Here is a 23,344-nt window from a genome sequence, read left to right as displayed (position 1 = left end):
ACATATTCTGGCTCAGTGTAGAGGCAGTTTTGGCATCTACTTATTTTTGGTAAAAATGCTAAATGTAGAAATGTGGGGCATTAGTCTGTAGAGTATGGCATTTAACATTTTTTTTTCACTTTTGAAAAATATTCGAGACATTCTAAATGAATTTAGGTATAATTGCTCTGAAATGCATGATCTTAAACAAAAATTTGACACTATTATGCACCAGGTGTTAAAGTTACAGTCTGTATTTTCTCCCTGACTTTGAGTTAATTTTAATGCTTCCTTTCCCCCTACTTTAACTATAATCTTAATAATTTTTGTTTGTGACAGATCCCCAGGGTTGTAGCTCTATTGATGACAGGCTACATACTTGTTTGGAAAATATTGTAACACAAATCCATGATTATCACAATGTTGAAATATTTTTTATTGCAAGTCAGGCATAGACTTCCTAATCTGAACTATGTTAAAGAGTTAACCTCTCTAGGCTGGGTGTGGTGGCTCACACCTGTAATCCCAGCACTTTCGGAGGCCAAGGCAGGCGGATCATGAGGTCAGGGGTTTGAGACCAGCCTGGCCAATATGGTGAAACCCCATCTCTACTAAAAATACAAAAATTAGCCGGGTGTGGTGGCGTGTGCCTATAGTCCCAGCTACTGAGGAGGCTGAGGCAGGAGAGTATCTTGAACTCGGGAAGTGGAGGTTGCAGTGAGCCTAGACTGCGCCATTGCACTCCAGCCTGGGTGACAGAACAAGACTCCATCTCAAAGAAAAGAAAAAAAAAAAGAGTTAACCTCTGTGATGTCATTATTATGATGGAGTTCAAAACAGTGACAAATATATTTTGAAGAGAATATTTTTGAAAATATTGCCTTATTTTGTGTGTCTGTGTGCTGTAAAGGTCATTTACCAAATATAAAATTGTTTTTGTCCATGGGGAGCACCTTGCTGTAATCTACTGGGTACCTTGTATTGTACTGTGAATAACTTTGGTTCTTAGCCAGGAGGTTTCTGTCTGTCCCTTAAGGGAGAGAAACATTTACAAATCATTCTCTCTCTGCTCCCTCAGCAGCTCCTGGTTTTCATAATCACCTGATGAGTCTCTAGTAAATGGTGTTATTAGATCTTTATAAGGAAGAACTTTTAAAGTACCCCATTGAAGAAAAACTGAAATAAACATTAGGTTGGAGTCTTAAAAAATTTGGAACTGAATCTGATTTTAGAGACTATCTATGCTGATCCCTTAAGAGGAAGTAACTAAAAAGGCTATCGATAAGCTGACCTGCTATCCCCATTCACTGATCGTAGCCAGCAGGATTGTAGACCTGTTAAAACTGGATCTGTGAGCCATTTTTGGCATGTGGACTAAAAGTTGCTATGTGCTTTTGAGACCTGAAGAATATCCTCTATTACATAAATGCAGTTAGTATTCTAAAGGATTATACAAGCCATCTGAGCTAAGACAGGATTTATATTAGGGAATGAGTGGCTGTGTATTTTAGAAATAGTTGGGCAATAGCTATTCAGGATAAATTGATCATCTTACAGTGTTCTACAAAATAGACTTCTGGTGCATTTTGGACCTCCTTGTGAAGGGTTACCTCCTTTCTTCTCTGCTTTTCTCATACCTGTTAATCACAGATTCAACAAGTTAGGCACGTACTTCCTTACTTGGAGTTGTCATCTTTTCATGCCTCAGAGATTGATGTGCTCTTCTGATCCAAAGCTTATGCTCTTAATTTTTTTTCCCCTGGGGATCCTGTTAGTAGACTGTCCTTCATTCCTAACCCTTTTCAGTAATTCTTTTCTTTACCTAAATACATATGCTCAAGATTTATTTTTTAAAAAATGACAAACAGGGAAATTACATACATGCATGCAAACACAGCCTTTGTCTCTCTGCCTTCCCTTCCCTCCTGGCTATTGTCTCTTCTCTTTATAAAGTCTAGCACTTCCAGAAGAGAGTTGCTATTTATTATCTTACCCTATACCCTCTCCTTCCCCACCATTTCTAGAAACAGCTGTCACCATTTTCTTTTCTTTTCTTTTTTTTTTTTTTTTTTGGAGGCAGAGTCTTGCTCTGTCCCCCAGGCTGGAGAGCAGTGGTACAATCTTGGCTCACTGCAACCTCCGCCTCCTGGGCTCAAGCAGTCCTCCCACCTCAGCCTCTTGAGCAGCTGGGACTACAGGCGTGCTACCACGCCCTCACTAATTTTGTGTAGAGATGGGGTTTTGCAGTGTTGCCCAGGCTGCTTTCCCTGTTTTCTATTTTTTTTTTTTTTTTTTGAGACGGAGTCTGGCTCTGTCGCCCAGGCTGGAATGCAGTGGCCGGATCTCAGCTCACTGCAAGCTCCGCCTCCTGGGTTCACACCATTCTCCTGCCTCAGCCTCCGGAGTAGCTGGGACTACAGGCGCCCGCCACCTCGCCCGGCTAGTTTTTCGTATTTTTTAGTAGAGACGGGGTTTCACCGTGTTAGCCAGGATGGTCTCGATCTCCTGACCTCATGATCCGCCCGTCTCGGCCTCCCAAAGTGCTGGGATTACAGGCTTGAGCCACCGCGCCCGGCTTCCCTGTTTTCTAAATCTGATGGACATTGTTGAGTTTTTTGAACTCTGCCTATCTGTCTTCCTCTTGGTGTCAGCCAACACCACTGTCCTGATTTATTTTCCCAATACTTGTGGTAAGTTCTTGATTTTCCTTGACTGGATTCTTTTCTTTATGTTTTCCTTAGATTTTAGCCTTTCCCAATATTTCATCCTAGGCATGTTCCTCTCTTTATGCTGTCTGTTTTTCATAGAGAAAATGGAATCTTATTGATTACCTTGGTTTCTCCTACCTCCTGCATGCCAATATAATTTCTCCCATCTGCATATCCAGTTGCCTGTGTAATTCTCAGTCTTTACTTCCATTTGCTTATTGAAACTCTTTACCTAGACACCTACATGATGAGTCAGATTTTATATTAACACTAAATGTAGTTTTTCTGCTCATGTGTATCATTTGATAATGCTGCTACAATTATTTTGTATAGTTTTCTAAAGTTAAAAGCATGACTTTTAGAACTACAGAATGTAAATAGCAAAGATACTATTTGACTAGTTAATGAGGAGAGGAAGCTGTTGTGGTAAAGCTGTTTTAAAGAGCATTTGGGGAACTGGGTATTTATAGGTAATTTAATAAAGATTTTAGAGTGAGATTACTGATAACCTACAGGCAACAAACTGCAATCTTTGGGGTTGTCTTTTCTTCTGTACCTAAACGGTATTTCTCCAGACTTAAATCTACAGGTTAACATATACCTTTAATATCTGAACCCCAGATTAATAATAAATATAATAGCAAAATTAAAATATGATGCTCTTGTAGAAAATTAATTCCTAGGTAAGCCTCTGATGTAGCATTTCCTAGGACATTGAAAGTATGTGCAGTCACCTTCTTTATATGTTTTAGATAACTTTTCTTAACCTTGTCACCAGTGTAAGAAATTTGAGTCATTTTAGCCTTTGTATTTTTCTGAAGTCTGAGAACCACAGTCTTAGACTGTTCTTTCTCACCATGTAGATTCTGTCATCAAAATATTTCTTGACCCCATCTTCATTTTGTCTTCTTCCATTGTTAATCAGATCCTCGTCTATCCTTAGGTCTATTTGGTAGCTTTCTACTTGATCTGCCTCCTTATTGGTAGGTCTTAAATGCAAACTTTTTTGTTTCTGGCCCTTCATGATAGAGTTTAGGCTTATTTTCAGGCTCAGGGAACCACTCCACATCCCTCCATTGTGATTTATTCTCTCATTCCTCCATGTCTTTCCTCACTGCTCTAGCATTTCAACGAACATCAGCAGAAGTGACCGGTCATCCTCAACCTGTGAAGGCGAAGTTAGCCACCGTTTTCTTCTTTGTTTAGAGTAGTACATTTGAGCTTTCTTCTCAAATCAATTTAGCATATTTAATGATAATTATTCACTTAGTGATTGGCCAGCTAAGCTGATTTACCAGATGGCAAAGGATCAGAATTTTCTTCCTATCCCCCATAATCCTTTAAGTTTGGGATGTCATGGCTTTCTAGTATTTTGATTTTTTTAAGGTAAATATGTAATTATTTTTCGTTGTTTGTTCAGTCAAACTTGTATTTGAGTGCTGGCCCTGTCCCCTGTTAGGTTTGTAGCCTTAGGGTTATTTTAACTTACTGTGTGCCATGGTTTCTTTTTTTTTTTTTTTTTTTTTTGAGACGGAGTCTCGCTCTGTCGCCCAGGCTGGAGTGCAGTGGCCGGATCTCAGCTCACTGCAAGCTCCGCCTCCCGGGTTCATGCCATTCTCCTGCCTCAGCCTCCCGAGTAGCTGGGACTGCAGGCGCCCGCCACCGCGCCCGGCTAGTTTTTTGTATTTTTTAGTAGAGACGGGGTTTCACCGTGTTAGCCAGGATGGTCTCGATCTCCTGACCTCGTGATCCGCCCGTCTCGGCCTCCCAAAGTGCTGGGATTACAGGCTTGAGCCACCGCGCCCGGCCTCATGGTTTCTTTTTAAGAAGATTATTTTCACTACCAGTTTTGTAAAGTTGGTGTGAAAATTAAATGATTTAAAGCACATTGTCTGGTACATGCTAAGCACAGAATACACATAACCCATAATCATTCTTTCTTTACTGTTCAACTTAAATCTTGTATTTTTTCCATTAAATATTGTTTTCTAGTGTTATGAAAATACTAGTTTGGCCGGGCGCAGTGGCTCATGCCTGTAATCCCAGCACTTTTGAGAGGCCAAGAAGGGTGGATCACTTGAGGGTCAGGAGTTTGAGACCAGCCTGGCCAATATGGTGAAACCCTATCTCTACTAAAAATACAAAAATTAACCGGGCATAGCAGTGCACGACTGTAGTCCCAGCTACCCGGGAGGCTGAGGTGAGGCAGGAGAATCGCTTGAACCTGGGAGGCGGAGGTTGCAGTGAGCCGAGGTCGCACCATTGCACTCCCGCCTGGGCAACAAGAGCAAAACTCTGTCTCAAAAAAAAAAAAAAAAAAAAAGAGTTTGACATTTGACTCGTGAGTATACCATACAAAACTGCTGATTTTGTATTACCTCCTTCCTAAATAAAAGTAAAATAATAAACTGTCCCAGTGGGTTTGTAGGAAGTTTTTATCCCCTGCAGTTCCTTTCTGGCACATGATGGACCTGATGATTTTCCCCGTTTTTCTTTTAAGATTGTACTTAATAAACACTCATTAAATGGCAGCTATCATGTTCAGGTAAGGTTCTGAGAGCCTTACATGCAGTCCTCTAATACTTAAATCCTAAAGTATAATATTGTCTCTAATTAAATGGAGAAACAAACTGAGACGAAGGCGAGTACTTACAGGTCTTACTAAGTGGCAGAGGCAGAATGTGAGCCTAGGTGGGAGATGGAGAGCAGTAAGCTCCTTGTGAGGAGGAATTGTCTGCCTTGTCTCTGTTTCTCAGCACCACTCAATCTCAGCACTTCTCAGTGCTTTTGGGGGAAGCTTAAAGGTTGTTCATTCCCACTTTAAAGATAGGCTTCTTTGAAGTCCTTGCTGTTTTTAGGTAGGCAAGAATGACTTCTGTTATACACAAGGGTGATTTCTATTTTGTTTTATCGTAGTGGTTTAATGTATACTGCCCCTTACCACACTTGGTTCTGGGACCTAGTCATTTCTTTCTTTATGTGGTGTGTGTAATTCAGAACTGTAGCTCCAGATGTCAGTTCTTGCTTGTAGTCTGCAGGTCTGGATGCCATTACTTGTTTCATGCAGGGTACTAATTTTGTAACATTTCAGTTTCTTTATTTGTAAAATAGGACTAACAGGCAGTGGTTTATATGACTCCTTGTCACATTTAAATTTTACAAAATGAGTAAAGTACCTTGCAAATTGTGTTTATTACTGTAATTTACCTCCAAGTTAATGATCTGAAGCCAAACCAAGCCTTTTTGGAGGACGAAATCTAAATAAGTGCATAAGAAATTAGGGGGTACATACGGGACAAATGAGATTTACTTCTAAAAGCTTACTGTGCAGACATTGCTTTGCTTAAAGATAGGGATACATTCTGAGAAATTTATTGTTAGGCAGTTTTGTCATTATGTGAAGATTGTAGAATGTACTTAGACAAACCTAGATAGTATAGCCAACTACACACCTAGGCTGTATGGTATAGCCCGTTGCTCATACACTGCAAACCTGCTCTAGACATAGCAATGTGTTTGTTGCATACATGTTTGTAACGTACCTGTTCCTCTACCAAATACTGTAGGTAGTTGTAACAAAATGGTAAATATTTGTGTGTCTAAACATATCCAAACACAGAAAAATGACAGTAAAAATATGGTATTGTATAATCTTATGGCACCACCGTTATATATCTGGTCAGTTGTTGAACAGAATGTCAGTAGTGCAATGTGTGGCTGTTTTTTTTGTTTTTTTGTTTTTTGTTTTTTTGAGACGGGGTCTCCCTGTGTTACCCAGACTGGAGTGCAGTAGTGTAATCATGACCTACCACAGCCTCATCCTCCCAGGCTTAAGTAATCTTCCACCTCAGCCTTCTGAGTTGCTGGGACCACAGGTGTGCACTGTCCTGCGTGGCTAATTTTTAAGCTTTTTATAGAGACAAAGTCTGTATACCTGTGTTGCCAGGGCTGGCCTCAAACTTCTGGGGTCAAGTGATTCTTCTGCCTTAGCCTCCCAGTGGTAGAGACTACAGGCATCCACAACTGTGCCTGGCTTTATTTTTTTGCAGTTGATTTCTTTCGGTGTTCTAAAAGTTCTGTACCAGAGGAAGGATTGGATTTTTAAAAAATGTTTTGGGTTTTTTTTAAAACCTTTATTTGTGTGTGTATGATATTAAGAATTTAGCAGAAAAATTAATTTCCAACCAGGTGCAATGACCCACACCTGTAATCCCAGCACTTTGGGAGGCTGAGGCGGGCAGATCACTTGAGGTCATGAGTTCAAGACCAGCCTGGCCAATGTGGTGAAACCCCATCTCTACTAATAATACAAAAATTAGCCTGGTATAGTGGCAGGCGCCTGTAATCCCAGCTACTCTGGAGGCCAAGGCAGGAGAATCACTTGAGCCCAGGAGGCAGAGGTTGCAGTGAGCCAAGATCATGCCACTGCACTCCAGCCAGGGCAACAGAGTGACACTCTGTCTCAAAAAAAAAAAAAAAAAAGGAAAAATTCCAAAATGTTTTTAGTTTAAGTTTTCCTTGAAGGAATATTCTTGATATATATTTTAAGAATGAATTTTTAAATGTAAATATAAAACAACAACATACTTTTTTTTTTTTTTTGAAATGGACTCTCACTGTTAGCCAGGCTGGAGTGCAGGGGTGCGATCTTGGCTCACTGCAACCTCCACCTCCTAGGTTCAAGCAATTCTCCTGCCTCAGCCTCCCAAGTAGCTGGGATTACAGGCGCGCACTACCATGCCTGGCTAATTTTTGTATTTTTAGTAGAGATGGGGTTTCACCATGTCAGCCAGGCTGGTCTCGAACTCATGACCTCATGTGAGCCACCGCACCCAGCCTGTTGTTTTTTGTTTTTTGGTTTTTTTTTCTATGTGGTATTTGCATGTAGAGTTAAATACTTTTTCACATAAAATTCAAAAGTCATTTAACTTAAACAGTGAATAAGTTGGTTGTACACTCAGCTGTGATCAAAGTTGTCATGAATTTGTTTTCAACCTTGAAGACATCCATTAGCCTTTTTGTTTTTCCTGTTAAAGTCATATATGTTCTCTATTTTATTTCAGTGCCTTAGGACTGAATGTCAAAGGTTTTATGTGAAAAATCTTGATTAGTTTTACAGAAATGAAGGTATGGCCATGGTTAGAAAAGAGTAGTATATTTCAGGATTTGATAGGGATATTAAATTGGGTTTATAATTCCAGTTTCACACTAGGAGTTAACCTGTGAAGATGGAATCTTTGAGTTCATATTCACTACCGGCTATGAAAACATAACTTTTAGCAGTATAATAGTGTAATTCCCACTTGTGTTTTAAAAAGTAATAGCATATGGTAGGCATAAGTAATTGGTCATGTCAGTACAGAATAATCTATAAGGAAAACATTCTGGAATTCATTGCATAGAGAAAACTTGTGGCCTCTGGGTTCTTAGCTGAAGCCAAAGAGGCTTTAAACTTTTTTTGAAGTTGAGGTGGTGATACCTCTGATGGGTATAGAACTGCTCAGTACCAGGATTCAGAAGACTGGTTCTTCAACAGATTACTTGGAACTTTCTTCATTTGGATTTGTCTGTAAGGTGTAAGGGGTTGAACTTGATCATCTCTGAGGGTCCCTTTCAGTTCTCTGGTTTTATTGATACCTGGCAGAGGGAGAGATCCTGTATCCATCATATGTTAATCTTTTATTTACTTTCAGGAAATTAAAGTTCCAACATTTAACAGAGCCTGGCCTCTTTTTAAAAAGATGAATTTATGCTTTAACAGCAGGTAGTAATTTGATAAACAGCTTTGTTCTTACTTGCTCTTCTTCCTCTTAAATCTCAAGAATTATCAGCAGATAGGCTGTTGGCTGATGATGGTGGTGGTTGACCAGCACTGAAGATGTTGGGGAGCATTGTTAAGGTTACGTAGGTGACTCTGGGGCAAAACAACTAGTGTGACTTAGTTTCATTTGAATGACTTAACACTCCATGACATACAGTAGGTGTTTAATAGTAGAAGGTGGGCAGGTGCCAACTACTAACCTTGTTTATAATACTATTGTTTGCTCTTTAAAGTGAGAGCAACAGTATCATCCTATTCTCTTGTATCTGTCCTTGCTGTTTGGGTCCAGGTGAAATGGTATTGAGATGATTGAAGTAGAGAAATTTCTAAGATGAATTTTGAAAAAGACTGGCCTTTTATTCTTTAATGTGCTGAAATTCTCGGTGTGTTGCAGTATACCCAAGAAAGCTCTTTTAAACTGCGTCTCCAACTGTTGTGCCCAGTGAATGAGGATATCAGGTTGGGGGACAGGCATTCATATTTTGACAAAGCTTTCCAGGTGATTGAGATGTTTACCCTTAACTGAAAACATTTCACTTTTGAAAATATTGTGCCAAAAATTAAGACTCATATTGACAGTGATTTTTATGGTGAAGCCTCTCCTGATATATTAGATTTTACTACAGATATTTTTATTCTTTTGAGTAAATGTTTATAGTAATAATCATGCTTAACATGTACTGAGCACTTGCTATATGATTGGCACTGTATTGAGTAGTTTACATGGGTTTTTATTTGATCTTCACAACTACTGTGTGAGTTCTTTATCCTCATTTGATTGATTGAAGCACAGGGAAGTATGTATGCAGACACTCGTATATGCAAGATTATATACAACTTGTTAGTGTTAGAGTCAAGAATTGAACTTGGGCAGAGACAGTTTGGCACAAGAGCTCTGTGCTTAAAGCTGTTAATGCTAGAGCAGCCTGCTATTTCCTTATAAATTTATAAACAGTCTCAATGACAACAAAAATGATTTCTTTCATTCTAAACTCCAGATCCCCCAGTCCTTTCTCAAAGGCAGTCATTATTAACAAACTATGTTTCATGTATCTTTCCATGAATTTTTAACATGTGGGCAGTGTACAGAAATTTATATACAAGTCTTTGTATACATACACACAAATGAGAGTTTCATATCTTTCCATATCAGTATGTGTAAGTTTAACCTTTTCTTCTCTCTCTGCCTGCCTGTCTTCTAATGTTTAATTGTATTTATTTTTTCTTTCTGAAACTGACTATCCTTAAATTAGTAATTTGAACTTTCTAGTTAAAGTTTATTATATTAATTTGGACATATGTGATATGTCTTTTTCTACTGAATTGTATCAACAATGTAACCCAAAAGAAAACCTACTTTCTTACTACAGTACAAGGAATCTCTAAAACAAAATCCAGTACAGTAATAGATTTAATTATGATTAATTTGCATTCTCTTTGGCACCAGTTTCTATAATGTCATATGTTCATTCTCTTTCCCAGTAAATAGAAGTAACGAAAGAACTCCACTTGAAATTTGACTGCAGGCTTACAAAATATAGTGAAAGATTTTATTTGCACATGTTGTAATTCTATGATTGTAATGTTGGCTTGTTTTATCAGTTAAACTAATTTTCTGAGTGTCTCGGTATTTTATCTGTACAATAATTTCTTATAGAAAGTTCAATTTGGTTAAGAACTGTTTTGAGTTAAATTGTTAAACTTATAAAAATACTTTCACAATTTCTTGTTGCTGACAGCTCTGTTGAGGTAGGTAACGTACTGGTTTTATTTATTTATTTTTTTTTTTTTTTTGAGACGGAGTCTCGCTCTGTAGCCCGGGCTGGAGTGCAGTGGCCGGATCTCAGCTCACTGCAAGCTCCGCCTCCCAGGTTTACGCCATTCTCCTGCCTCAGCCTCCCGAGTAGCTGGGACTACAGGCACCCGCCACCTCGCCCGGCTAGTTTTTTGTATTTTTTAGTAGAGACGGGGTTTCACGGTGTTCGCCAGGATGGTCTCGATCTCCTGACCTCGTGATCCGCCCGTCTCGGCCTCCCAAAGTGCTGGGATTACAGGCTTGAGCCACCGCGCCCGGCCAACGTACTGGTTTTAAAGAAGAGTAAATTAAATGTAGAGATTATTTTATCCAAGGTCATGGCCAGCAGAGCTGCTGTTGAAAATCCAAAATATCTGGGACCATTGCTCAGTTTACTCTATTGAGCTCATTAAGATAGTACAGTTTTACAATTTTGTTTTGTTTTGTTTTGTTTTGTTTTGAGATGAAGTCTCACTCTGTCACTCAGGCTGGAATACAGTGGCATGATCTGGGCTCACTGCAACCCCTGCCTCCCAGGTTCAAGCGATTCTGCTGCCTCAGCCTCCCGAGTTGCTGGGTTTACAAGTGTGTGCCACCACACCTGGCTAATTTTTGTATTTTTAGTACAGACGGGGTTTTACCATATTGGCCAGGCTGGTGTCGAACTACTGACCTCAGGTGATCCACCCACCTCAGCCTCCCAAAATGCTGGGATTACAGGTGTGAGCCCACTCCACCCGGCCACAGTTTTGTTTGTATTTATTTTTTCATTTGTTATTCACAACAATACTGTGAAGAAGACATGACATGTTAATTCTGTGTCTGAGGAATCCTAGGCTTAGAGGCTGTGATTTGTACAAAGGCAAACTTCTTTAACACCTGTTCTGTCACAGGACTTGAGCCATCATCTTTTGACTTTAGGTGTAGTGCTTGTTTCTGCACAGTACTAGAATGTGGAAACGAAGACATTTCTACCTGTGCTGTGTTTTCTTTGAATTGAGAATTATCTGGCTACTCCGTGAAATCTAAGTTAATTTTATATGCTGAGTCCTGGACCACATGCCTTGAATATGTTATACCCTGACATTTTGTAACACATTCATCAGTCAGAGTTCACAGTTCAATGAGACATTGCAGCATGGGTGAAGGCTGTAAAATCAGATAGTTCGCAGAAAATTCCCACGTCACTGTAAGTTCCCCTCATTTCTTGCCCATGCTGTATTTTGTACATCTGATAAATTTTGTTTATTTTTTCTTCTAGTGAATGGTAGTGTCTAGAAAGGGTATGTCCCTTCAAGAGAGAGGTGCCAATGTCCAACCGGCCTAATAACAATCCAGGGGGGTCACTGCGACGTTCACAGAGGAACACTGCCGGGGCCCAACCACAAGACGACTCAATAGGAGGAAGGTATGTATTTCATGGTAATTTGAAATGGAATTGGGAATACAAGAAAAAATATTTTTAAGCCTCGTTGTGAGGTCCAAAACTTGAATGGTTCATTGCATATGGGTAATTTTTCCTGATTTGTGAGCCGAGTACTTAAAAGCAAACTGGAATCCAAAGCAGTTCCTAAATTTTTCCCCAGATGTGCTAGACTCAAAGAAGTAGTTCATAGCCACTGACATGTTCAGACACCAAATTTAACATATGGTGTGTCATGTTTTGTTTGCCCTTTCTCTTCACTTCCTTAAACGTATATTACAACACATCTTTCACCATTCGTGGTCCTTTTCCTTATGTGTTGACTTAATGATACTTTATTGAAAAGAAGCCTCACTTGCTTTAAGAACCTGAGTTTTGATACTCAGCTTTTGAGCTTTTGTCCTCATCATGCCTTTTGGCAACATAGATATTAACAGGGTAGTGAGGCACTCTGACTTTGTTAGTGAACAAGTTGTCTTATGTTTTTAGTGGTCTGGTGTTTCTTTTTAGTTGGAGTAGTTACGTAAGAAGTAGTGTGAAGAATCAGATCAGATGCATTTTCTGGAATGTAATACTCCGTCTGATTTAGCCAAGGTCTGTCATTCCATGTAAAAAATACTCAGAACTCCTCTTGCAAGGCCTAGTTCTCTAATTTTGGGACTAACATTGATTATGTTTAGCTTAATTGATTATGTTTAGCTAAAAAAATTTAATGGTTAAATTTTTTTGTTTTGAGAGTCTCATCACTCTGTTACCCAGGCTGGAGTGCAGTGGCACTATTTCAGCTCACCGCGACCTCTGCTTCTGAGGCTTAAAAATCCTCCCACCTCAGCCTCCCAAGTAGCTGGGACTGCAGGTGTGCACCACTCCACCTGGCTAATGTTTTTTGAGACATAGAGACGAGATTTCACCATGTTGGTCAGACTGGTGTCAAACTCCTGACCTCAAGTGATTCACCCGCCTCGGCCTCCCAAAGTGCTGGAATTACAGGCGTGAGTCACTGCGCTCAGCCTCTAAATTCTAATAGGATTATCTCCTACAGCCATTTGAGGCCATAGCCGTGAATACATATTATCTAGTAAATTATTTTAAAAATTTTAAATGTCAAGTGTAAAGAATAAATCAAAGCACATCATGCTGATGTCAGACTAAGTGGATAAGCATAGGGACTTTGGACTAGGGCAGCTTTCTTTGTGTGTGATTTCGTTTTTTCTTTTCTTTTTATTTTTGAGACAGAGTTTCTGTAGCTCAGGCTGGAGTGCAGTGGTATGATCTTGCCTCACTGCAACTTCCGCCTCCCGGGTTCAAGCGAATTCTCCTGCCTCAGCCTCCCAAGTAGCTGGGATTTCAGGCACACACCATCACACCCTGATAATTTCTGTATTTTTAGTAGAGATGGTGTTTCACCATGTTGGTCAGGCTGATCTCGAACTCCTGACCTCAAGTGATCCGCCAGCCTTGGCCTCTCAGAGTGCTGCGATTATAGGTATGAGCCACCACGCCCAGCCTTTGTGTGTGATTTCTGCCTCTGCCGTTAAATAGCTATGTGTCTTTTGTTAAGAGTTTCAGGAAACCTCAGTGTCTTAGTCCACAGAGTGGGGATAGCTGTTTGATAGGATTATTGGTAAACTTCAGTATTTTAGCATGTTAAGCTCTTACCACTTATACTTAGTATATAGAGCTCTGTTCTGAAAAGTTTTGCTCTTTTACATTCAGGTTATTCTTTGGAGCAGCCACACTTAGCTTTATGTGGCTTATTTTATTTTATTTTATTTATTTTTTTTGAGATGGTGTTTCGCTCTTGTTGCCCAGGCTGGAGTGCAGTGACGCAATCTCAGCTCACCACAACCTCCGCCTCCCAGGTTCAAGCAATTCTCCTGCCTCAGCCTCCCGAGTAGCTGGTATTACAGGCATGCACCACCCACGCCCGGCTACTTTTGTATTTTTAGTAGAGACGGGGTTTCTCAGTGTTGAGGCTGGTCTTGAACTCCAGACCTCAGGTGATCTGCCTGCCTCGGCCTCCCAAAGCGCTGGGATTACAGGCGTGAGCCACTGCACCCGGCCTATGTGGCTGATTTAAAAATATTATTCCTCCTGTAATAAAGCGTTACATGTTCATTTTAGATTATTTTGAATATATAGAAAACTAAAAAGAAAACATAATTACACACTTACAAGGTGTGCTGTTGACATTGGATACTATTGACATTTCTTCTGTCTTTTAAAAACTGCATGTAGATGTACATATATGTATGTATGTGCATATAAGTAACTTGTACCTTTTGAACAACTCAGGTTTTATGCACGTTAATTCTCAGGTTGCATTGGGACTCTTGCATGTGAACTGACAATCATTTTGGGCTATCAACAGCGCATTGCTTCTAAAATCCACAGTGTTTCAGCATGGTCATTTTTTCTATATATCAGTGTTACAAATTTATTTTTTGAGACGGAGTTACTCAGGCTGGAGTGCAGTGCTGTGATCTCGGCTCACTACAACCTCTGCCCTCCGGGTTCAAGTGATTCTCCTGCCTCAGCCTCCCCATAGTAGCTGGGATTACAGGCGCCTGCCACTGCGACTGGCTAATTTTTGTAGTTTTAGTAGAGACAAGGTTTCACCATCTTAGCCAGGCTAGTCTTGAACTCCTGATCCAATCAGCTTGGCCTCCCAAAGTGCAGGCGTGAGCCACCGCACCCGGCCTAAGAAATTTTAAAAATTGTATTATGTTTTTATTTTATTTTTAGGGAAAGAGTCTCACTCCATTGTCCTGGCTCTAGTGCAGTGATGCAGACATAGCTCACTGCGTCGCAAGTAGTTGAGACTACAGGCGCCTGCCAGTATGCCCAGCTGTGTATTTAGGTTGGTGCAAAAGTAATTGCGGTTTTTGCAATTTTTTTTTTTTTTTAAATGGCAAAAATCACAATTACTTTTGCACCAACATAGTATGTATTTTAAAAAATGAGTAAGACTGAGCATGGTGGCTCATGACTGTAATTTTAGTACTTGAGGAGGCTGAGGTGGGAAGATCACTTGTGGCCAGGAGTTCGAGACCAGCCTGGGCAACATAGCAATACACATCATGTGTCGTCAAAAGACACATGTAGAAATGTTCTGTTTCTACAAAAAAATAAATTAGCTGGACACACTGGAACACACTGATATTTCTACCTACATAGGAGGCTGATGTGGGAAGATTGCTTGAGCCTAGGAGTTCAGGGTTTCGGTGAAGTATGACTGGGCAGGCCACTGCATTCCAGCCTGGGCGACAGAGCAATATCCTGTCTCAAAAAATAAATAAATAATAAAGTAGTGGGACATAAATGGAAGTGGTTAATACTAGCGATTAAGATGTGTTGGTTTAAGTAGCTCAAAGTTGTAGCAGAGATGGAACTCGATTAGATTTGTAGAATGACAAATCTTGTTGTAGTTCATGTAGTTTAAGCCAGTCAATAATATGCTCAATTGTGAAGGATGTGATCAGGACATAGAAATTTAGAGCTTTAGCCAAAACATCTGATTAGTTTTAAGAATGCAAATGAGATGAGAAGATGCTGGCTTTTTTAAATATCACTTTGCCTGCTTAGCTTGATTCTTTTGCTCATAACAAAATCTCAAGACTGGGAGGAACTTTGAAGGCCTTCTTTTCAACCCCCAGGTTGACATTTTTTGTTGTTGTTGAGATGGAGTTTTGCTCTTGTCACACAGGCTGGAGTGCAGTGGCGTGATCTCGGCGCACTGCAACCTCTGCCCCGCGGGTTCTAGCGTTTCTCCTGCCACAGCCTCTTGAATGGCTGGGATTATAGGCATGGGCCACCACACCTGGCTAATTTTTGTATTTTTAGTAAAGATGAGGTTTCACCATGTTGGCCAGGCTGGTCTTGAACTCCTGACTAGGAGTTCAAGTCAGTGAATCTTTTCATTATGCCATACTGTTTCACTGCAGACCACTGGATCTCTATGATGAGGGACTTAGAAGAGGGTATAAACTTTAGTTTAGAATTTAAGTAGCAGTTTTCCCTCTTAGGATTTGTGCTAGGATTCATTTTTGACCCACTGTTTTCTTCTAAACCTCTGCATTAAGCTGTCTTCTTTATGTAACCTCCTTCCAGTGACCTCTTGTGCATTTCTTCCAAATCAAGATAGCTTCTTTTTAAAAATAGTTTAAATTCATTCTTAAATGAAAGTAGAGTCTGAGGATATATTTAATCTCTCCTAATTTTACCTCTGCTCTCCTTTTCACCCATCCTTCATCACTATCCACAGTCGAACTAGACATCTTATTCTTCTTCTATTGTTTTTCTTTCCCCCTTTCCTCTCTAATTTTTTTTTTATTGTAGCTGACCTGTTCCTCTCTTTCCTTTTCTCTTTTTCTTCTATAGGAAATCACTCCCTTCCACTGCTTCTCTGTTGGGTTGCTCTCAGGGATACTACCTAGCCTTTTCCAGTTGTAGTACAGGTATTTTGTAGGCTACCACTTCCCTCTTGGCAGTGCAGTAGCGTTTTTATTATACTATGTGCTTTTTCTTGTTTTTCTCAAGTGGCAGTGGTAGGATTGAATTTAATTTTATAGCAACTTTAAGATCGCTTTAGTGGTAGTTGTGTTCAATGTTGATTTTATTATATAAACAGTGCATATTGAGAATACAAATTGGAATGCTTCAGGAAAATTAAAGAAAATAATTTTAATCCTACCACTCAGAGATAACCATGGTTAATATTTCTGTTCTATGTTCTTAGAGTCTTTTCTATATGTGTAGCTTCTTTTTGTTTTTTCAAAATTCCACATTCAGAGATCAATATATGTATACTTGCAACATACAAATAATAGGGATGACGTTATCACTAGATGTATTTTCTGGAATTCTGTAACATTCTTCAATGAGGTAATTTAAAGTGGCTCCATGATTTTCTTTAATATAAAAGCCCATGATTTAAATTTGGGCCTCTAGGTTTTTTCCTCAGATTTTTGCTGTAAAAAATATTGCTTATGCCTATCATACTTGAATGTGAGCTGGTTTTATCAAGTCAAATTCATGAAACGGGTTTACAGAATCTAAGGGTATGAATATTTTGAAGACTCTTAACAGATTGCTAAATCTGTTAAATCTTTCAGAAATCTTGGGCCAATTTAATACTTCTAATACTTCTTGAGAGTGCTCATTTTGCCAAATCCTAGTCAATAGAGCATACCCTTTTTAAAAAGAAAAGTTTGTGGGGAAAAAGAATTCCTTGGTTTAAAGTTAGCATTTCTTTGTTTACTATAGAGTGGGAAAATTTGCTCCGTGGCCATTTGCATTTATTTTCTGAGCTGTTTGTTAGTGCCTTTTGTATAATTTTGGAGATACTTACTGTTTTGTCAGGGCCCTTTATGTGGAAGGTATTGATTAACTAACATGGACAAATTTTTTTTCTGTTTTTTTTTTTATGGTTTATTTTAATTTCTACAACATTTTAAAATTTAATAATTAAGTCTACCAATTTGGTTTTTCTTCCTTTGCCTTCTCCATGCTAAGAATAAATTTTTCCTCTGTTATGGGTCCGTTTTTACATTTGACTAGAATCTGTCTGAAATTTTTGAATGATGAAAGGAAATGCTTGCATACAGTTGCCTACTTCTCACCCCATCAAAAAATTTGCCTACAGAGTTTTAATAATTATGTATTACTCAGCAAAAACTCAGTTGTGAGACACGTAGGATATAGCCTTCTATTTATTATTTTTCTTTACATTTTTAGAGCAGAGATTTTTTTAACCCCCCCACTGATTATATAGAAAGAAATAGAGTTGTGTTTTCACTTAAAAAAAACTATTTCAAAGGTTTGGGATACGGAAAAGTACAAAAAGAAAATAAGAACCATTCAGAGAAAAGTCTGTGTTAACGTTTTATTTTTTATCTGTACACTTTGGCATGTAGCTGATCATACTGTGTGTACAGTTTGGTATCCTGCTCTTTTCTCTCAATACCCTAACATTAACATTGCCCATGTCATTATGATCTTTTGGTAATCATTTACAGATGGTGGCCAGATAATCCACAGAATGAACATACAGTATTTTCCATGGCTACTTTTTTCAGTTTTTGGATAGTTAGGTAGGTGTAGGGGAAAATTTTTTTGCTTATGCTCCAAATGTTCACATTTCAGATACCTCTTCAGGAAAGGGTCCCTGAAGTGAAGTTACTTGGTGCACGGGAGTTTTTTGTGAATAACTTTGTTGTGCATTAATTTTTTACTTCCTGTTTACATTATCACCATCAGGGGAAAGAATGCTTTTTCTCGTTCTAGTCACATTATCTGCATTTTGTATTTTTCTGCTAATTTGATAAAGAAGAAAACCCTTATTCTTGTTTTATTGCTGTTTCTCTAGTAATGAGGTCACATTGAAAAAGTAGTTTTAAAGAATGAGTCTGGCTGAGAATAATTTTTGATGTAGTCTCCTGTTCTATTATTTTTTTCTTTGTTTTTGTTATTAATCTCCCTTTGTACCACTGTACAGGAGAACTGACTTTTTAATTGGTTTAGCTAATCCTTACCAGTTTATTATGTAAAAACTACAGTCCTAGTCCTTAAAGGTTGACTTGGAGAAGTATAAGTCAGTCTCAAAGAAGCTTTAAAACAGTTGGCAAGACAGGAATTACCCATTAGAAGATAAATGACATGTACTGATAAGAAAAGAAGACTTGAGTCTTGTAAGTCCTGTAAGTTTATAGGAATACTTAAGAGTTTGTAGAAGGTGCAGAGTTTAACAGACTCTTAAAAGATAGGAAGATTTTTGAGTAAGAGGACATTTTTGACAGCTTTGTATTTGTATTTTGGTTCGTTTCTTTTTAAGGATAGAATCATTTTATATACTGTAATGTGACTTGCTATCTTCATTAACTGTATCATATGCATTTTTTTCTTTAGTTTTTTTTTTGGAGACAGAGTCTTGCTCTGTCGCCCAGGCTGGAGTGAAGTGGTGGGATCTCAGCTCACTGTAACCTCTGCCTCCCGAGTTTAAGCAGTTCTCCTGCTTCAGCCTTCTGAGCAGCTGGGACTATAGGTGCCCGCCACCACACCTGGCTAATTTTTGTATTTTTAGTGGAGACAGGGTTTCACTGTGTTGGCCAGGCTGGTCTCACATTCCTGGGCTCAAGTGATCTGCCCCTCTCAGCCTCCCAAAGTGCTGGGATTACAGGCATGAGCCCCCACACCCAGACTCTTCTTTTTTTAAAATAGAGAGAGGGGTCTTGCTGTGTTGCCCAGACTGGTCTTAAGCTCCTGGCCTGAAACAGTCCTCCCGCCTTAGCCTGCCAAAGTGCTGGGATTACAGGCATGAGCTACTGCACCTGGCCTTAATGTAGGCTTTTTTTTTTTTTTTTTTTTTTTAACACTATCTGTCATTAATACTATATTATCAGTTTTAATGTCTGCATAATTTTCTGTTATGTGGATATATCAATTGTGTGTATATATAATCACTTCTCTGTCATCATTTGGTTTCAGATTTTTGCCATAGCAAATGATGCCATACCTGAACATTCTCGTTATCATTGTGAACTTGTACTGGTACTTCTCTAAGCTAGGTTATTGCAAGTGGAATTGCTGGGTTGAGTATGTTTTCAAATATTTACTCTTGTAGAAAATTGTCTTCTATAAGACTGCTTTCATTTGCATATAATTATAAGTTGATTGTACTAGGATTGTTGATTTTCCTTAGTAATATTTAGTTTTTTGGCCGGGCGCGGTGGCTCAAGCCTGTAATCCCAGCACTTTGGGAGGCCGAGGCGGGTGGATCACAAGGTCAGGAGATCGAGACTATCCTGGCTAACATGGTGAAACCCCGTCTCTACTAAAAATACAAAAACCTAGCCGGGCGCGGTAGCGGGCGCCTGTAGTCCCAGCTACTCGGGAGGCTGAGGCGGGAGAATTGCGTGAACCCGGGGGGCGGAGCTTGCAGTGAGCCGAGATGGCGCCACTGCACTCCAGCCTGGGAGACACAGTGAGACTCCGTCTCAAAAAAAAAAAAAAAAAAAAAAAAAAAAAAAAATATTTAGTTTTTATATTTTCTAATTTCAAATTGTATTAGGCTTCAGCATTGCTGTAAAGGAATACCTGAGACTGGGTAATTTATAAAGAAAAGAGGTTTAATTGGCTTATGGTTCTGCAGGCTGTACAGAAAGTGTGGTGCTGGCATCTGCTTCTGGTGAGGGCCTCAGGGAGCTTAAAATCATGGCAGAAAGCAAAGCCAGCATATCACATGGCAAGAGTGGGAGCAAGGGGTGGGGAGGGGGGCAGGCGCACACTTTTAAACAACCAGATCTCAAGTGAACTCAGAGCAAGAATTCGTTCACCACCAAGGGGACTGGCATTAAGCCATTCATGAGGGATCCATCCACCCCAGTGATTCAAACACCTCCCACCAGGCTCTATCTCCAGCGTTTCAACATGAGATTTGGATGGGACAAACATCTAAACCATATTACTAATGTCTTTTGGGAAGAAGCCATACTTATGTTTGGATTAGGATCTCTTTTCTCTTTTCTTTTCTTTGACAGTGTCTTGCTCTGTTGCCCAGGCTGAAGTGCAGTGGTGTGACTTGACTCACTGCAACCTCCATCTCTTGGGCTTAGGTGATCCTCCTGCCTCATCCTCCTCTTGCCTCAGCCTCCCAAGTAGCTGGGACTACAGGTGTGCACCACCATGCCTGCCTAATTTTGTATTTTTAATAGAGACAGGGTTCCACCACATTGGCCAGGCTGAGCTCAAGTGATCCTCCCCGTCAGCCTCCCGTAGTGCTGGGATTACAGGTGTGAACCACCGCGCCTAGCTGGATTGGGATATTTTCTAGGGAAATAATGAAGCCACACTCAAGAATGACTCAGGACAAGCTGTCAGTGTACCAATCAATCTAACTTTCCTTTTTCTGATTTTTGAAAGAAGTGTACGGCAAAAAAAAAAAAAAAAAGATACAATGCCAAACTTACTTCATATCTACTGGTTTCAGAGACTAAAACTTGATAGTTTCTCTATTCTTAACTACTTAAAATACCTTGCAATTTCTTTCTTTAGTAATTTTGATCATGCCATTTTCCTTTTAAAACACCTGCCTTCTGCATTTTAGACCTTATCTTACTGAAATTCTGCCAGTCTTTCAAGATCCATTCAAAAGTTTCCACATTGATGTAGTTTATACTCTTTTCCAGTCTTAGAAATCCTATACAGATCCCAAAGCATTGTAACACTTTGGGGATCCCCAGGAACTACAGACTCAGTATCTGTCTGGCTGCTTCCTCTCTGTTCATCTGTCCTTATTATGTCACTGCTTCTTCCTACCGTGTCATGTCCATCCAGGCAGATCTCACCATCTCTTTGTACACCATGTTTATTTCTTTCCCTGTGCCTTAAAGCTTAACTTTTAGGCCTCTCATCTTCTTAAGCTAGATCAAGCCCTCTTTCATTTTGAATTATTAAAAAGATTATACCATTTTCACGGAGGTGGCAATAAATAATGTTCTTCATGGTTTTTGTTCTGCACGGCACCTCTCCTTAAAACAGTAGTCTTGTGGAATGGCTTCCCATGCATTTATGGGTAGTTACTCTGTTCTAATATAGTTTTACTCTGATCCTGTTAGCTATTCCTTAACCTTTGGTGAAAGCTAGGGGAATCGACAGTACTCCCTCTTTTTGAGCACAGTGATAAACCTGGTGTGGTCACATGATCAAGATGAGAAAAGTTGGAAGATTTAGCTTTTTTTCTTTCTGGTGACAAAGATGGGAAGATATGCATCTGAAGTTGCCAACTGCTGTGTACATGCCTTATGGAGGAAGATGGACAGGCGGAAAAGAGCAAAGAGTATGTGTGTACTAACGTTTTGGCAAGTTTAAATTCCTTAGTAGTTCTTTAAAGTTGTGTTGACTCTTAGCCTTTTCTAGGATTGCTTATTCCACTGTTGTTCTGATTCTGGAGATAATGCATGTGTTATTTTAATAATGCCTCTTTTGGCATTTTAGAGTTCTGCCTTAACACAACATCAGTGTCAGATGGTATTCATTCATTTGTAGAACACCATGTTAGTAAGCACCATGCTCTATAGTAGTTATAGAAATGAGGGTAGGGTAGGGTTTTTCTTTTCCTCCCAGGGAAAGAACCCAGAAAGCAACCCAGCTCGGTAGAGGAAATGGGGATACAGGTTGTTATTAGAGTCAGATGAGAAACATTTCTAGAGATGACCTCATTGATCTGGGCTCTGAGGCTGAAGCAACAGTTGCAAAGCAGGTGTGGTATATGTCAACTATATTTGTCTTTGACATGTGGACTTATTAATTCCTTTCACAGTCTGGGTTTTATTTTGAATTTTTGTGTGTCATGTTAATTTGCTGGTAAGTGGTAGGTGTTCAACAATTACTAGTATGGGTTAGAAAAGGATATTTGTTTCCTTGGAATTTCTGGGCATAGAAATGTGACTTTCTCTTTTCCTGAAATGATGAAAACATGATTGGAGTAAGGAAGGGTTGAAATAGAGCATAGTTAAAATGGGCTATGTAGCAAGGTGGGCTAGATGATACTACAGGAAAAAAACATCTCCTAGATATTAGTAGTTATAATCTAGCCACTAAAAAAGTTGTCTGTCCGGGTCAGCGGTAAGCTCTGCTCCCATGTCTGCACATTCAGGTACTCAGATACCTTGATGTGTTGTCAAGTAGGAGAATATGGTGAACTGTACTCTTGACTCTCCAGAACTTCCCCCAGCAGTGATTCACTTCTATTCACATTCCCTTGGCTGAAGTAAGTCACATGACTGTACGTGCTTCCAAGTGGCTGGACAAGTACCATCCTACCTTGGCATCTGAAAAAAGGAAAAATAGAATATTCTTGAGATGTGGCTATCATAGGATGTTTATACATTATTTTGCATTCTTATTTGCATCTCTATGATAGTTTGTTTCCCTAAAGCCTACTTAGTGAACCTTGGCCACTGGTCCCGTGTGTTTTCTTCATTCTTCTATTTAACCAGTGTGAGTGCCTTCCTTTTATATTCTTTAATTCTTTTTTCTGTCCTGTCTCTTTTTTATCCTCTCATTTGTTCAGTCAGAAGCAAGTTCAAACTGATGCTTGTTTGGGAAGAGGAGAGTGTTATGGGGAGGCATAATGTGATGCAGAAATAATTTAATTCCTCTTATGACTGAATTTGAGCCCCTTGTTAAAAGTATTTATACTAGAATTGGTTGGGCGTGGTGTCTCATGCCAGTAATCTCAGTACTTTGGGAGGCTGAAGCAGGCAGATCGTTTGAGCCCAGGAGTTCAAGACCAGCCTGGGCAAAATGGCAAAACCCTGTCTCTACTAAAAATAGGCCGGGCGCGGTGGCTCAAGCCTGTAATCCTAGCACTTTGGGAGGCTGAGACGGGCGGATCACGAGGTCAGAAGATCAAGACCATCCTGGCTAACACAGTGAAACCCCATCTTTACTAAAAAATACAGAAAACTAGCTGGGCGAGCTGGCGGGTGCCTGTAGTCCCAGCTACTCGGGAGGCTGAGGCAGGAGAATGGCGTAAACCCGGGAGACGGAGCTTGCAGTGAGCTGAGATCCAGCCACTGCACTCCAGCCTGGGCGACCGAGCGAGACTCCCTCTCAAA

The 23,344-nt window shown here is 39.7% G+C and overlaps 1 protein-coding gene across 23 annotated transcripts in view; it reads left to right on the top strand.

Moving 5' to 3' along the window:
* Positions 1-23,344, top strand: part of TRIP12 (thyroid hormone receptor interactor 12) — a 155,050-nt gene that overhangs the window by 31,020 nt on the left and 100,686 nt on the right. For all 23 annotated transcript variants that reach the window (XM_025404001.1, XM_025404000.1, XM_025403991.1 and 20 more), the window contains one exon: positions 11,565-11,711. In XM_025404001.1, coding sequence (XP_025259786.1) covers positions 11,614-11,711 — 98 coding nt within the window. In that variant the 5' untranslated portion in view covers positions 11,565-11,613. The remainder of the gene's footprint in view (positions 1-11,564; positions 11,712-23,344) is intronic.

Source organism: Theropithecus gelada, chromosome 12 (genome assembly GCF_003255815.1).
Source record: "Theropithecus gelada isolate Dixy chromosome 12, Tgel_1.0, whole genome shotgun sequence".
Taxonomy (NCBI): domain Eukaryota; kingdom Metazoa; phylum Chordata; class Mammalia; order Primates; family Cercopithecidae; genus Theropithecus; species Theropithecus gelada.
Note: the sequence above shows the minus strand (reverse complement) of the source record. Positions and strands in the feature narration are given on the sequence as shown.